Here is a 17,010-nt window from a genome sequence, read left to right as displayed (position 1 = left end):
ATTTGACTACCAATCTCACAGTCAAATCTTAGCTGAGAGGCGTAAAGCCCCAGTTCCAACCAACGGTTCGCGACGAGACGAGTTGAAACTTGCAACTACTTGAAAAGCACCGGTCTGCAGCGTTCTGAAACCTGCCAGTTTACACCAATATCATCTTCATAGGAACGACTCTTTGTACTTCCGTTCTAACTTCTGACTTTCAGGCTATTTTGTAGCTGGATATATCATTTGTTGCATCTAAATTTGAATGTGGATGTTATTGATAGTCAGATGCATGCTACAGTTGCATTTCTAGTGATGAAACAGCGAAAACAACGTTACATTTCTCTGATTCACTGCTTTGATTTAACGCCGCTTGCTCTCTTCAGTCACTCTCTAGCACACTCGACCACATTACCATGCTTGCGGTCGCTCGTTGAAGCTTCTAGCCAGCCTCCATCCAAAACTCTGCCATATCGACCAGTTGACAGTTTGTAACATAGAAATAAAATGTATAATGGATCATTTTATTTCAAAAGTGATGAAGTGAGGATCATGCCATTTTGGTAGTATGGGGTGCACAATGTCTGATTTTACATAGAACTACCTGTTTTCTCCCAGTAAGTTAATATTCAGCCTATTATGATATACATATCAACATATTGCTCTATATAAAAATGTGAAAAGAATCTTTTTAAAGTGCGTAAAGCAGCGTGAATAAATCCAACCACCCCGTGACAGATTTAAGTTTCACTTTCCAGGATCCGTGACCAACGGTCAAAACACATTGACATAACAACTGGAGACCAATACATTTGGCAACTATTCAAATTCATTCACATTCACACACTGTTGCACTGAAGAGCCCGGCTGTCGTAAAGGAGAGCAAGACTGCAAATTTTGTGGTTGAGGTTGGCCAAAACAAAGTAGAGTACAGTAAAGGAAGGAAATATAAAATATATACCTGCCTTAGGATCAGCATGGGACATCTGTAGTTTTATGGTGACAGTTTACAGGACATTACAGTTTACAGTATCTGCGGTGAATTTCATCGCTAACAGGATTGATTCAGCATACTGTAATGTAGTACATTACGTACAAGTCGTGTGTGTGTGAAAGTTTGTGGGACACATTTAATTTGACTCCATCCTAGCTGCCACCTTGTCATAAACTGTAGGCCAGTGCCACATCAGCACAACCTGTCAGTGCCGGTACATGCTCCAGTTAGTCACAAACATAGAGGTCCCCCCCACACGTTGAAAATACAGTTGTTTAAGTGTAGAAAATGTATGTGACAGCAAGGCCCCACACACAGAGGCCTGTGTGCAGTCTCGACTCTCGATTGAGCGAAGTGCTTACAGTGTTGGACAGGCTCAACGAGAACTTGCCAAAGTCTCCCGTCAAGGTTTGAGAATCACATTGTTGCAATCTCATTAAATGAACAAGGCCTTTCAGTCAGAGCTACAGAGAGAGTGGAGAGCAGCATTGTGTGTTTTTATTTCCGTATACCCTGTAAATATAGCTTGTTCCAAAAGAGGAAAGCAGGGCGAGAAAATGTATGCATAAAAGTTTTTATTTTTCATAAAATGTTGCATGAGCCTTCATTATGAATCCTACCTATTTATGAAATGAACTTACCTGCAGTTTTTTATTACTCTTTGTGCACTCTACTGCATGCTCTTTGTCGTTTTTTTTTTTTTTTTTTTTTTTTTATTTTGTGCATACTTAAGGCTATGGGTTCTTATCACAATCCTCTACTCCCCCTTGAATTGTATCCATTGCCAAGCAAGTGGTCATTTGCACAATGTTGTATGACACTATCAGTGGTGGAAGTAACCCGATAAGTATGAATCAAGTTTGATAGGTAATACGCAGTCTAGACTTTCCAGCTGCAGCAGGACATTTGTATCTAAACAACCTTCAAATGTTAAACTGACATGTTGCCATGCCCATAACCACGCCCTGTTAATCTAAGGCAAGGTGTCACAAATGCAGATTGATGGGGTGCTGTATGGTTAAGGATTGGTTGCGTGCTGAAGGATGATTTATGGATATTGCCGTGTTAGCGGATGGCTGTAGTTGAAGGCAGGCAGCTGGAGGTGTGAGGCAGTGCAGCGTCCTTGCCACTCTGTGGCTTCAGTGAAAGTAAAAATGCACACATTGCACACATTCACACTCAGGTTTGTTAGCTACCAACAAGCTCCACTGGAGCAGCTGACAAATTCCCTTCTAGGTTTATCTAAACTTGGTTTAAGAAACTGACCTTATGGGAATAAAAACAAGACAACCACTTGTGAATAAACGGTTGAAATTGAATTGTCTGTAACAGCAGGATGAGGTGAGAGCTAGCAGCTGCAACAATTGCCTCAGCTTTTCAAATGACAACCTCGTCATTAGTGCAGCTACCTTTGTTTGTATATAATTGTGCCAGCGGTCAAATATTGTGATTGTGGAATAATAAGTCCACATTGCCGTGGCACCATTTCTATCAAGATTCTGCTTAAACTATCAGCTCGCCCAGAGACCAAGCCAGATGTTTAGTTTTTTCACAAACTGGTCATCACCTGTTGTAAACCATTGCTCAGACCACTTATTATTATATTTATTGACAATCATTGATAACATTGTGAATTGAGAGGTACATGTAGTAAGCTGAGGTATTTTACAAATGCATAACACAACTTTATATATAGCAGTAATGGTTTCAGTTTCACTTTTCATGGCACAGGACTACTATCCGTTTAGAACGAAATGTACATAATTACAGTATCATTACCATTACTATTACTATACAACCAAAACAAATGCACCTTCATGCTATTCCACCAGAATGCTCAAAATGCACTTTTGTGACAGTTGGCCAGCTTTCTGTTAAAAAAGTGCATCTTGTGCATGGATTTTGTAATGTTTGATAATCGCTTTCTGCACTATACTAGGCAGCCATTGCATAAATGTAATAGCGCACTCCAATGTGTATTTTGTTATTGTGACATGTTGTAAATTAACGCTTACATACTTTATTCCCCAGTAGTAGATATTGACCAAGAGACCTGCTAGAGCTGTACTGGCAGCTCAACTCATTAACAAGATTTACCTTCAGGTGTCATCAGCCCATGTTAGGACAGCCAATCAGTGGCAATACTTGACATTGCTGACTGCTAGTGATGATCTGTGAACATTTAATGGCACATATCTTTTTGTTCTTCTTGAAATACAACCACGTCAGGAAATTAATATATTATGTATTAGTTACTCTGCAAACCTGAACATGAATGCAGTCACCGAAGTGTCTCACTGAATCTGTTTAACATAACAAAAAAATGCCTTCATGTCTCCTTTTATATTTGAGTGCCTGTTTGTGTGTTGTATTGACAGTTTGGAGTTTGACCGGCCGGCGTAATTGTAGAAGAGAGACAGGTGAAAACAACGTTTTGCCTTTTTATGTGGATGCGTTTTTTTTGTTTTTTTTTAACTCTGTATTCTCTCGCTCTGTCATGCACAAGATGTTCTGTCGGGGGAAAAAAGGCTCTTATGTAATTAATCCTATCCAAACAGCCAAGGAAACGTTTGCTATAAAAGTAGGCCAGTAAAATAATTACTCAGATGAATAAAAATGAAACGAAATGAGAGAGAAGAGGGAGAGGAAGGAATAATTTAAGAGAAGTGGCTAATAGGTTTGTTTGATATACATTCTAAATTATAAATAGGCTGGAGTCTCAGCCATTCTCTGTCCTTTACCTACACTGTGACTGAATGAAGGTTTTGTGCGCTTCTCCATTTAGCGTAGTACTAGTGATTTTAAGGTTGGGTTTGCTTTGTGGACCGGGGAGGCTTCCACCACAACACCACTCATCATGGCAGTAACCATGGTGACAAAAAGTCGAGCTGTGTACAGACTATTGATCATTCTCTGAGCTGTCATCTTTATCATCCAAATAATCCCCCTTCCCTGAGGCGACTACCACCTGTAGTACCCTTCACACTCTCAATCTGACAGTTTTCATCAATATTCATATCAGTTTCTCGCTCTGACTGATTATATCGTGTCCAGGTAAGATGTTATTATCAATATTAATAATTAAGCATTGGTTTTTCTGATCCAGGTCAATGCTGTTTTGTTTTGGGTTTTTTTTTGTGTGGATGTCGATGATCGAGCTGTCTTTCCCCTCGTGTCCCCACCCACCCACCCCCCAGACACCCCATTCAGAGAAGGTCAGGAGCGAGACCTGAAGGTGGCCTTGAAGGGGACAGATCCCTCCATCCCGCTGGTGTTTGTCAGCGGGAACCATGACCTGGGAAACACCCCCACTCCTAGGACACTGGAGCAGTACTGCAGTGCTTGGGGAAATGACTATTTCAGCTTCTGGGTGAGCAGACATCTAAGAATGTTTAATTAGTAGCAGTAGTAGTAGAAATGCAGCCAGTAGTATTGGCTGTCGCTTGGACGGCTTATTATGACCATGGGCACAAATATGCGTGCTCACTAGGGCTGGGTATGGTTTAAAAATGATGATACCAGTTCCAATAAAGTAATTACAAATAACCCTCAAAGTGATACTGATACCAATAGAGTACTTCATTTGATACCTTTTTTTTCTCCCTCATTCGATTCAAATAGAGTGTACAAAAAAAAGGTTTCCACAGGGTACAGGGAGGAGGAAGGGTTTTGACCAGGTGTTCTCACAGGTTATTTATTTGTTTACCTTCATTATTTATTTTCTATGGTGAATATATACATATTAGAGCTGCAACAAATTTTAAATTAAAATTAAAAATTTAAATTAATCGCAAACTATTTTGATAATCGATTAATGATTTTGAGTCATTTTTTTAAGACAAAAGTAAAAATTCTTTGATTCCAGCTTGTTAAATGTGAATATTTTCTAGTTTCTTCTCTCCTCTGTGACAGTAAACTGAATATCTTTGAGTTGTGGACAAAACAAGACATTTGAGGACGTCATCTTGGGCTTTTGGGAAACATTGATCCACATTTTTCACAATTTTCTGACATTTTATAGACCAAACAACTAATCAATTAATCAAGAAAATAATCAACAGATTAATTGACTATGAAAATAATTGTTAGTTGCAGCCCTAATACATATGTAAATATGCATGTTTTCTTTTTTGTGGTGTGTAAAGGTAGGAAATTGTAAAGAATGTGTTAAAGATATATGATATACTATTCATGATGATTATTATGAAGCAGAAGGGTTGGGTACCGAATGTAATACTTTTAGGCACCGACCGAATTGCCTCTGATGTATCAAGTATCGAAAAATGCCTCGTCATTCAATACCAAATTTGAATACCTAATGAGTAAATCTCATCAGTGTGAGTGTGCCAATAAGCACGCAGCATGCTTCTACTGAGATCTAATTAGAGCCAGACCGATATATCGGCGGGCCGATATTATCGGCCGATATTAGGTATATCGGTATCGGCATTCATGATGGCCGATAAATGAACAAACACCCTTCAACCATGTTATGAGTGTTGGCGTTGCATAGTTTGTCCACCAGAGGGCGCTCTACAACGTCCCTGTTGGCAACACTCGTGTTTAACCCTTTAAGTTTTATATCTTAAGTTTGTATTTTTATACATTTCATTTATCAGAACTTTAATATATTTTGATGTTCCTCTGTTCTGTTATTTTTAAACTGCATTATCATATTATTTTAGGACTACAATAACTAATGTTAGGGAAATCTGTTTATGTTTTTTTACATGTTTCTGGATTTTTTTTTGGAAGTACATATCGGCCGATATATCGGAATATCGGATTTTTAAATCACCAAATATTTGTTCGGGCTCTAGTTCTAATAATGTTTGTGATTGGCTGCCTATCGTTACACGGCATTGAGGCAGGCAGGAAAAACTCTACATTACGCAGAGAGAGCTGAAAAATAAAGGAAAATATTTGTGCCGTAATGATGTAATTTCTTTTATTTAAAAAAAAGTTATTAAAAAAAAGTATTGTTTAGGAACCAGCCCTATAAAGTAGTGGAAAAGGGTAGGATTAAAAAAGCTTCTGCTTCTTCCTATTCCTTTTCATACATGTTAAATTATTTAGTTTTAATTTTTTGTTCTTTTAGTTTTTATTGTATTATTTTTTTTACATAATTGAAATAAAGCATTCATTCATTCATTCATACCCGTTATGTGAATGGAAGCATTCGGTTGCGTAAAATGCCACTACCACTCCTCCCCAACACAAATGATATGATATATGGGATGTACTGTGTATGTAGCTGCTGCCGTATGGGCTAATCACAGGTCACATTAAAGCTATGGCGCGCGACTATTTTATGTTAATGAACATCCGTTACATTCAAGCCACTGGCAAATTAGTTGATACAAGGCTTATTAAGCCAAACAGCTCCACAAAACTCTCTCTGTAGTTCTCCGTATCGCTATGTTTACAAAATGGTGTAGTCTGGTGACATTCGCGCGCAGCAGCTCGAGTGATGCGTTTTACGTCGCCACCGAGAAACGACAACAGCAGCGTTCAGCTTCAGAGACAAAGAGTACTGCTGCAACAGGTGAAGGCATGGCTGAAAACCCGAAGAAGCGCCCACGAAACGTTTCAGTCAGTGATTGTACTGCTTAGAAAAGACGTACACTTTCAGCAGAAGGATTTAAAAACCAAAAAAAGAAACTGACCGACAGACCGACCAAAGTTTTGATACGACTTGGTACTGGGTCATTTCAGTCCATACTGCTCACAGGACTTGGGTGCGCAAAAGCACAGGGCCAAGTAACCTCCACACCATGTACTATGTTGCAGTTATGTTGATTATTTTGGTATGTGACATCAACCACATTTCGGCTCTGTTTTGCTCTGAGCATACCATGTACAGCTACAGCATACGTTGTATTTCAAGCCGTACCCCCGCTATTTAGTATTGTACTGATATTGTACTAAGATCAAAATCAAAGGGAGAGAGCCAGAGTTGTCCTGACATTTAGTCTCTAGTATGGGTCAATCTTTAAAAACACAGGGTCCTACATTTCCCATAATGCAACTCAATAACAACTTTCATTAGACCCTCCCTGCCTGGTAAATACTTACGTTTTTCAAACTCCACTCTAGTTCGTAACACAGGCTTTCTTTTATAAATTTGAAGTCTAATTTGAGATAGCCCAGATGACATCACTATGATATCATCAGGGTTATTTTTTCAGACTTTAGAAAGCCTCCCCCAGAGCCATGGAACATTATAAAACTGTTTTAACAGGCCCACCCGTGTGGGAGTTTATTTCATGTTGAAATCATGGTTGACACTTGACATGACATTTACATGTATGCCTACTCCCATATACAGTGTCCTTTTTACATATTTCTACCCACTTGAACAAACCTGCAAGCCATAAGCCGCCCTCGACTCCAGGGCCTTGCTCACAGGCTCACTTTGCCCATGCAATAACCAGTGTACATATAAGCAGTAGAAGTGGAATTTTGAAAAGAAGACGATTCTTCATTGATCTTCTTTGTGGAAGTTAGGATTTGCAGCAGTACAAGTTATATATAAAAATAGGAATACAAATGTTTGGATAGTAGAAAATGTGCTATAAAATAACCATTTTTTACAATCCAAGTTGTTGTTGTTGTTTGAAAAATGAATGAGGTGTAGGTAACCTCTCTGTGTTTTCTTTGTCCTGTTGTCTCAGGTGGGCGGAGTCTTTTGCCTGGTTCTGAACTCCCAGTTGTTCTACGACGCCTCGGCCTGCCCTCAGCTGAAGGAGGCCCAGGAGACGTGGCTGGAGGAGCAGCTGAGCAGAGCTTCCTCCCCAACGGTAGATTGGCGTCACTGATTCTATTCTTATCTGATTTATGAAGATGTTCAGCTAGATAATGTCGTCCTGGATGTTTGGAAATTGCTGCCGTCTGCAGCCATTTGACACAACAATTGGATTTTTGTCTTTGGAGATTGGCAATGAACCCATCCCCTCGCATCTGTCTCTGTTTAGGAACCCAAACCCAAACACATCCTGGTGTTCCAGCACATTCCTCTGTACCTAAAGAGCCCCGATGAGGAGGACAACTACTTCAACCTGCAGAGGGAAGTCAGACAAAATCTGCTGGACAGGTTCAAGAGGGCAGGTAGGACAGTAGTGCTCGTTATACCTTTTTTTCATCCAGTTACTGTGTTTTTATGCGGATCAACTTGTAGTGACTGATCAGGTTCGTGTCCAGTATTTTGCTCAAGGGCACTTCAACATGCCAGACAGTTTGCGTTGTCTCTTCTAACTACTAGGTCTTGTCAATCCAGATTTGTGTACATCTTTGTTGGGCTACAATGTCCTAACTTTGAGTTGGAAGTCACAAAAGAGATAAGAGCTTTGAAAGTTTTCAAAGTTAAGCAGCTTCCAAAACCCTAAAATATCAGCAGTATTCCCTGTAATAATGGATTTAGGCCACCATGAAGTGGTCTTACATTTCTTGGCTTAATACCTCTTAGCTTATATTCCCGTTAAACCTGTTCATTTTTAGCATATCTAACTGAAGCACAGTTAAGATCCCAGCCCAGAGGATTAATATGCCATTAGCTAGAGCTGCAGGAGGAGCTCCTGGCATGCACACACACACACACACACACACACGGGTGTAATTGAATTAATGAATGCATTCACTCCCTATAAGAAGAATAATTCCATAATCAAAATCCATTGTTGACGGCTTATAAGAGTCTGATACAAGGGTATCAGGCCAGGAAACTCACAAGGACAATACGTCTTTAAGAAAGCACACACATACACACACACACACACACACACACACACACACTGCCGATTGACAGGACCGCTCATACGCCCATGTGTCATGCTTCTCAATCATGCATCAAGGTGACTGTCGGGGGATGGTATTAATTTAATTATCCAACCATTATTCCAGCATGCATTTAACCATGTTGGCCTGTTTTGGTCTGATGACCCATCTCCTTCATAATTGATTGCTCATCCAAGGGAACACTTGTTAAAGATTTAAAGGGCAGTTGGTTCAGGCTTTTTATATGCAGGAACGGAGGGTATCACTATATGTACAGAACATGCTACGCACAAGTGTCCTTTCTCATCCACACTCTTGTTCACACATGTCCTGCCGGCAATTATTAATTCAGACTACATACAGGGTATGTACTGTATGAACTATATACGTACGTGTGTTCATGGTTATTAAAAATTGATGACAGACATGCTGCCACTTGCTGTAAAGATGAGTACACTACATAGCTTTCTCATGTTTCTATGGACGCTATGTGGTACTTTGATTTACTGCCAGAAAAAGGATGTGATTTGGTTACGGCCTGTGATTTATCATGTCATTGTCGCATTTTGCTCGTCACGTTTATGCACCCTCTCCCATACATAACAATGGGCTCAAGCAGAATGTCAAGATCTGTCTTTTGAATTTATCTAGAAATTTCTACTGCTCGGGTGTAGAATTTCAATGTTACTGTAAAGTTATCCTTCATTTTGGCCTGTTTAATACAGATTTGTAGCGATTAAGATCATAGGAATGAAATTAAGTGCAGCACAGCTTTGTCATTGTTAATAGCTCTTCATAAGTCAGCTAAATGTACTAAATCTAAAACTAAAATTTTGATGACTTGACAGACTTGTATTGAATTATACAGCCTTAGTCTCTTTGTTCTTTGTGCTCTCCTCTGATCCCCTGGTTTTTCTTTCATCCTCCTGCTCTCTCCATCTCCAATTAGGAGTGTCTTGGTTACTGATGCTGTAACGTCTGCACTCTGAATCTTCTGTAGTATGTCCTCGAGTCATGCTTGTACAGTAAAAGAGACTGACTGTAATCATCGTTGTGCTCTGTTTCAGTTTGTGATAGAGCTGCTACTGTACATTCATACCAGAAATTGGTCAGAAAAGGTTTTTAGTCCAATAGTGGCGAGGCTCCATAAAGGGAAATGCAAGCAGCAACGTCCGGGTCTGTAAAATGAAGCCAATGCGGAAGTGCCAAAAGTTCCTGGAATGGCCACTTTAAGCTGGCTCCCCTAGGGAATCACGGGGGTCCCCCATGGACCCCCATGTTAAAATATCCAACTTTACAGCAGAAATAAACATGTTTACAGCCTGGTACAAAAACGATTTTGGTCGTTAATGTTAAGTTCCCCCTTCATGACAACTGTGGTGGGGCTAGCATAGACTGTAGGCTTCATTCGGCCTGCCTCAATTACATACACGCTCCAACTCTTTTCCCACTTTTGGATTAGGCAGGTGTTAGGCCGCTAACAGGCACTGCAAAGATGGGGGCGGCCATAGCCACCCACATTAAGTTTCACAATGGCTCTTCAGAAACCTATGGGTGACGACATGGAGACTACGTCTATACAGTCTATGGGGAATGTTTTTTTGTTGCTCGGTGGATTGGTCCACCACTTTGCTCCAGACTTTAGCTCCAACACAAGCTTGACAATTTAATTTTTTTAGTAAAATGTCATGGCAACTATTGGATGGATGGTCATGCCATTTATGCAGATATCCTTGGTCCCCAGAGAATGAATCCTAATGGCTTTGGTGACGCCTTTGATGAATTGCCATGAAATGACATATTGAGATTTAATAACTTTGGTTATGAATATCATTATGTCGTATCGTCCATCGGTCTATCCGTTTAGATATTGGTGGTCAAATGTTAAGGTTACTGTGACATCACAAAACAATCTTTTGACCATAACTCAATCATTTCTATGCTAATTATGTCAAATTTCACACAAATGTTAACATTTATGCGATAAAATAATGAAGTGATGACATTTTACTTTTCACTGTGACATCATAATGTTCTGCAAAAACGCTTTTCTGGCCATAATTCAACAGCATGAAGGGAGATTGTGACCATATTTCCCATTTGGTCAGATACTGAATTGGTCACACGAATCTTGGTTGCCCACCTTAAAACTGTGGTGATTTTATGGATCTTCTGTGCTGCGGGGTTGAAGATGTGTGTGAAGCATCCCCGTTTTAGAATGTGTAGCTTCTTTGCAGCAACATCCATAATTGAAGCATTGTCTACTGTCATGGCTACAACTTTGTGTTCTATTCTGTTCCTCTAGTAGTCCAGCATAAGCTCATTGGGATGCTGATATTGAGCTTCAGGTTATTCAGCTTCAGATTGTCGTTGCACCATGCGATGAAGCTCTCTATCAGTCCTGTGTACTCCTCTGTAAAAAAAAAAATAGTCTCTTAAGTGAACACAGCATGTTTCTCACTGGAAACCATTCACTGGAATCACACATGTCAAAAAGTACACTTATTACCGTTTATTAAATTCACTATTAGTGAGTCTTCACTACATATATAGAGTCTTGACAGATATGGATGTAAACTGCTACTTGACTGGTTGGTGGAGGCATACAACAACAAGGCGGTAATTCTAGTTTTGTATGTTAGCTGCAAAGTAAAGGAATTGTAAGAACTTCCATGAAGTAGGAGTTCCCTGCAAGGGCAAACAAGCGGCCGGTAAAAATATCCCAATGGAGAGATTGTAGACTTTTTAGGGGAGAAACCAAATGAAACACGTGTAGAATTGCAGAAAACTAGGATATGTTATTTACTGCATATTGTTGTGATATGTTACATATTAAGGGAAAAAGGGGCAGGTGTGTTGTTTGTCTTCCTGTGCGTGCGGCGAGGGGCTGTTTCCTCTCATCCGTGGTAAATAATGTCCCTTTTGGACATACATTGGTTATAGTAATTTTTTTTTCCCCCTCTGCATTGCGTTATTCACGCATCATCTCCCTCCCATGTTGGTCTGTCCTCACCGGTGCATCCTGTGATGGGAAGCCTCCGGATGTGCACTTATACTCTGGTGATCATTACTGTCATTACAGTAAAGGGCAGCATCTTTAACCTCGCACACGCGCACACACACACACACACACACACACACACACACACACACACACACACACACACACACACACACATCTCTCGTCTCTTTTGCTCTCAAAAAGATTAAGATCCACACCAGAACAGTTAAGCATTGGCACAGACAATGCATGAATGTCATTTTTCTACTGAGAATTTCATTAAGTATGCAGTTGACAAGGATAAGTCTCTGTCTATGTTTGCGCTGCCAGCTCTTATATCATTTTACCTTGGAAGACAAATGTAGTTCCATCAACAGTTGAAGGATTACGTGTTTTATAGTGGAAAAATAATTTAGTTTCAAGATCCCTTCAAGGAATTCTCGAAAGCTCATTATGATGCTTTAAAAGTGTTTCTCTTTGTACCAATAACACATGGACGTTGTTTGAAAAACTCTTCATGGATATTCTTCTTAGTTGGCTACCTCAAAGTTCTTATTGGGTCTTATTTAAGCCAAACCAAACCAAACAGTCTGGCAAGAACACAGAGGTGAAATTGGACGGCTTTCCTCATTTGTTGTGTTGTAATTCAAAACGACTCTAAAATGGAATCGCTGGATGTTAGACAAATGTGTTTCTGGCATCACATCAACATATTTAAGTGCACACTGCGGTGTGTAACTGAGTTCTTCGACCACTCCAAAGGTGTCTTTTTGTGGTGTCAGTTGACTCACAGCAGCTGGGGATTTGGCGCAGCATTTGTGAGGTTGTTATTACTGCTTTCTGCAGCCCCCCACCACTATGATGGATATAGAGAAAATACTCCCCTGCAGACAAAGAAATACATTTAATTGATTTTTCCTCATTGAGGTATTTTTAATTTTCTCTTCCTACTCTGTGTGTGTGTGTGTGTGTGTGTGTGTGTGTGTGTGTGTGTATGCATTTTGTATATCAATTTCTACACAGTGGTGCATTTTTCTATGCATGATATATTCTACAGTAAGTATCTATATGTTATCTCAGCAGCACAGCCGCACATGGAAGAGGTGCAACACCAATTATTCTTCTACTCTGTCTGGCTCATCAGAGTGAGCAGTTCCACCCTGGGAACTGTTGACTGCATTCCAGCTCATATTAATGATACACTGTCTCTGCGTGATGACCGCCTCCCGGGACACTAAAGTATCGTGCTTTCCCTTTTTTTTTTTTTTTTTTAATTGCACGAGCAGTTACTATGGTTTTGGATCCAACAGTGATTTGGTTGTTATTAAATATTGCCTTTAATTGTGCACAAAGCTATTCAATTTTGATTAATATGATTTGAGCTGAAACCAAGCACCTGATCAGAAAAAGGATATGTATCAAATGCTCAACTAAAGCCCTATTTGCAAGGGTAATGTCTGTTTTGTGCGCCGCATTCGCACGGGATGAGCAAAGTCTGTATTTTACTGGAATTTACTGACATTATCTCCAGCATATGATGTCAAGACTGAAAACTTTCATTTATAATTGCCAACGCAGCCAATACGACCGAAAATCACTGAGATGCAGATTCACACGGGATTAATATAATCACACCTCTGTGATTGGCGAAATATGGTAGGTAATCTGCGATGGAATTTTTACTTTAAATTATACATGGCAGACTTGCGCGGGATTAAGATCACAGACGACTTCCGCAACTACAGTATAGCAAATTACTAGAGGTCCCCAGGTAATACTAGTCCCATGCAAATAGGGCTTAAGTCTGTCAACTTGTTTTTACTTTTTTGTGGTATTTACTACCTAGTAGAAGAGTCGGCACAATACAGCCAGTTTGTTGGTAACAACCACACAAAGCGCTAAACACCCTGGAGGAAGTTCTTTACTCCTATTACTGTACTGTATGGGTACATGTGTTCTTCCTCGTCACTGTCATACTTAGAATCATAGTAAATAATGCTATCTTTGCCCCCACCTACGCCAATTTTTCAATGCATGAGTGCAACTCAGCCAGCAGTTAGTTACTGCAAGCAGAGGAAGAAAGACATGTAGTTCGCTTGCTCTTTTAGGATGTTGAATTTAGAGAGAACAGGTTTTACGCTCATCGAGAATCTCTTCAGAGAAGATTGAATTCCCATTGCTGGAGGCCGATGTCTCCATTTTCGATGAGGCGACTAGAGAAACAGAAATCCCAGCAGTGATCTTAGCCTCTCCTTTCCTCATGGATGGAGCACTGTAATTAGATTTCTTTCCTCTTCCTCCTCCTGCAAGGTTTATATCCTACCTCCAGAATACCTTCAGTGCACGTGCAAACAAGGCCGAACGCACGCACATATACAGACAGATACACACTTCCATGCTGCCTCCAAACCCTGAAGAAAAAAAAACAAAAAACAAAAAAACAAGAATTGCAGCTGAGAAATTCATTGGAATTCCCAACACTGCTAGCGGCTGTAGAATTGTACATACAGTAGCTAATTAGAGGCGAAGATAAGCCACGTGCCGCTCTGCATAGTCTCTCTGTCTTTCCCCCTCTGTCTCTCACTCTTTCTCTCTCTCTTGCCGCTGGTTGTCTTTATCAGCAAGGGTCCTTTTCTGTTCAAAAGCGAAGTCACATGTATCACCCTCTGGGGATTTGATAAGAGGCCACAGTTAAGCCTTTAACCCCATTGTTTTAATGGTGAGGCTGAATAACGCTTTTGCTTTCTCTTATTCTGTCTTTATCTTTGTCTCACTCTGTCTTTCTTCTTTCGTTGATGGGGACGACTTACCGGGTATTCAGACCGAAAAGAGGGCCTGCGATAGTTAGGGCGTGTTGTTTCAGATACCGGTAAGATGATACGATCCAGGAAGGCCAGTTTAAGTAATGGTTTCTTGGAGTTTGAAGGCTTATCAGACACTGGAACAAGTTTGTAATACTATGAGAATGGATTTTACAATTCAAGAAGATCATGACTGTGGCAGTCATATTGTCCTTCATTGCAGCAATCACCAGATAAATTAAAACTAACCTTACAAAATAATGACCATGAAAGTGTACGTGAACGTATTTTATTGGCCAACGTAGTGTCTTGCTGGATGACTTGCATTTCGTTGCGACAAAAGTTTAACCAGGTTCGGCTTTTTTGCCAGTCCGTTGTGTTGGTTGCAAAGCAGCAGCCTCATTGAAATGAATGAGGAGGCCGTGTTTTTTTTTTCATTCTGTCTGAACACGGCCTTAGTGTACTGATCCATCATGTCTTCAAGCTTGAAACGCACAGGACTGTTAGAATGGTCGATATCCATCCAGCAATCCTCAACACTTCCTGTTCATTTACTGTTTTATCGATTGCACTGTTGATGAAGGTCCTGCCTTGTTTCTGCTGTTTGCTTTTCTCTTCCGCAGCAGGTTAAAAGTCGTTGAGATTTGGGTAATCACATATGTATATGACTGCAATCCCTTTGTTTATGGACATACTATGCAGCAGAAATCAGAGTTATATTATCATGTTTTCTTTTCTAAAGGGAGCACATTTGAACTACACTCTGATATCTGTGTGTTGGGTAGTTAAATGTATAATGTTATCACTCTCATCAGAGGTTTAATCTTAATCTGCACAGTCACTTTAATGTAAGAGTAAAAAGTATACAATATTTCTATATTAGTGGATTCCAAGTGTGAAGGATCAGAAAATGGAAATACTTAAGTAAAGTACAAGTACCTCCTTCACTGGCTAACTTTTTTAATGTTGGAATATTGCAGTCTATTTAAATATAGTTCTTATTAAGTTTATACAAGTTCCCAGACTCCTTTCAAAGGTCCCCGCCAGCTACTTCTCACCTCCGCTCACCTCACACTTCCTCCCCTGCTGCGGTTTAAGCGGCGCCTCAAAGTGTTTTACTCAAATATCTACAGTGATTATGTTACATGGGCTGTGAACACTGCCAAAACGTGGGTGACCCACGCTCAGCGCTGTGCCTGAACACCTCCTCCTTTGTAGACGCTGTCAGAGGACTGAAGCTGCTGCTCTGCTAAGATGCTGCTTTTGCGACGCCTGCTGTGTAACACACTGTGGAATAAAGCACGGTGTCCATAACACTGTCAAAGTGACATGAAAATGCCGTGCTAGTAGATTTTTAAAGTTACCAGCCAATCAAATTTTCCACAGGCCACATTTTTGTTTTTGTTTTTTTTTCCTAACTAACTTTACTACTTCATGTCGGCTCCTCTGGTTTGTTTGGCGCCGTTCGTCTTCTCCGTTTCAGCGTAGCTCGTAATCGATACCACACACACGCCAGGCAGCGTAGCCAACGGTTGTACGACACGTCACTCACAACATAGTGTTCATGGGAAATGTAGGAGGAATACAACAAGCAGTTGTTGCCAGAGAAGGATTACCAAGCCAAACACACACAAAACCGCCCAATTGTTTTTAGCAGAAAACAGGCCAATCTGGCAACACTGACTCGTCGCATAATTTCTGCAGCCTGCCGATTCAAACAGACGCAGTGTTATTTGCTTCATGCTTTACCCACATTTGGATGGTTGGCGGGTGTCAATTTGAAGCCCTGCTTATAATGCTAATAATGTCAAATTTGCAGATAAAAAGACACTTTTAACTTCAAGCTTTTTGAGGGACCTTACCAGGTAGGGGTCCTGGGTACTTAGTTCTACTATTCCCCTCACTACTAATCCCCTGTCGGCCTTAGAAAAACATAAGGATCATAGCTTGGTGAATTTAGGATGATTAGGTACCACGTTGGGTACCAAATGGCCAAAAGGCATGCATGCTCTCAGAGGGATTGATGACATCCTGCTGACAACTTTCATTTCCCAGCTTCCTGTGTGTGTGTGTGTGTGTGTGTGTGTGTGTGTGTGTGTGTGTGTGTGTGTAACTGGAGGACACAGGAAGCGGATGCTGTGTGGTGACTGATGGCTGAGAGTGATTTATGGGGAGCCGGGGCTGCATGATGCCTCACCACGCTACATCATTTTGTATCCCTCTGTCATGCAAATTATCAACAGCCACCATTTCATGATGAATTATTTCCCAGACCTGCACTTTAATGACAACCGCCCTTCAATACGAGCGCACACGTTGCATGTTCACTCCTACGCAGCCCCGCTCTCACAGATGTGCAGATGACAGCTTTGTTCAGAACTGCATTAAGAGTTTGTAAGATGGAGAGAAAAAAGGAGGTACGGTCTGAAGGGAAATGGCTTCTCCTGGAGGGAATCACT

The 17,010-nt window shown here is 40.5% G+C and overlaps 1 protein-coding gene across 1 annotated transcript in view; it reads left to right on the top strand.

The window, feature by feature from the left end:
• Nucleotides 1-17,010, top strand: part of cpped1 (calcineurin-like phosphoesterase domain containing 1) — a 51,883-nt gene that overhangs the window by 19,401 nt on the left and 15,472 nt on the right. The window contains exons 3-5 of the mRNA XM_031297997.2: nucleotides 4,174-4,346; nucleotides 7,651-7,776; nucleotides 7,951-8,083. Coding sequence (XP_031153857.1) covers nucleotides 4,174-4,346; nucleotides 7,651-7,776; nucleotides 7,951-8,083 — 432 coding nt within the window. The remainder of the gene's footprint in view (nucleotides 1-4,173; nucleotides 4,347-7,650; nucleotides 7,777-7,950; nucleotides 8,084-17,010) is intronic.

This window comes from Sander lucioperca, chromosome 22 (genome assembly GCF_008315115.2).
Source record: "Sander lucioperca isolate FBNREF2018 chromosome 22, SLUC_FBN_1.2, whole genome shotgun sequence".
Lineage (NCBI taxonomy): Eukaryota > Metazoa > Chordata > Actinopteri > Perciformes > Percidae > Sander > Sander lucioperca.
Note: the sequence above shows the minus strand (reverse complement) of the source record. Positions and strands in the feature narration are given on the sequence as shown.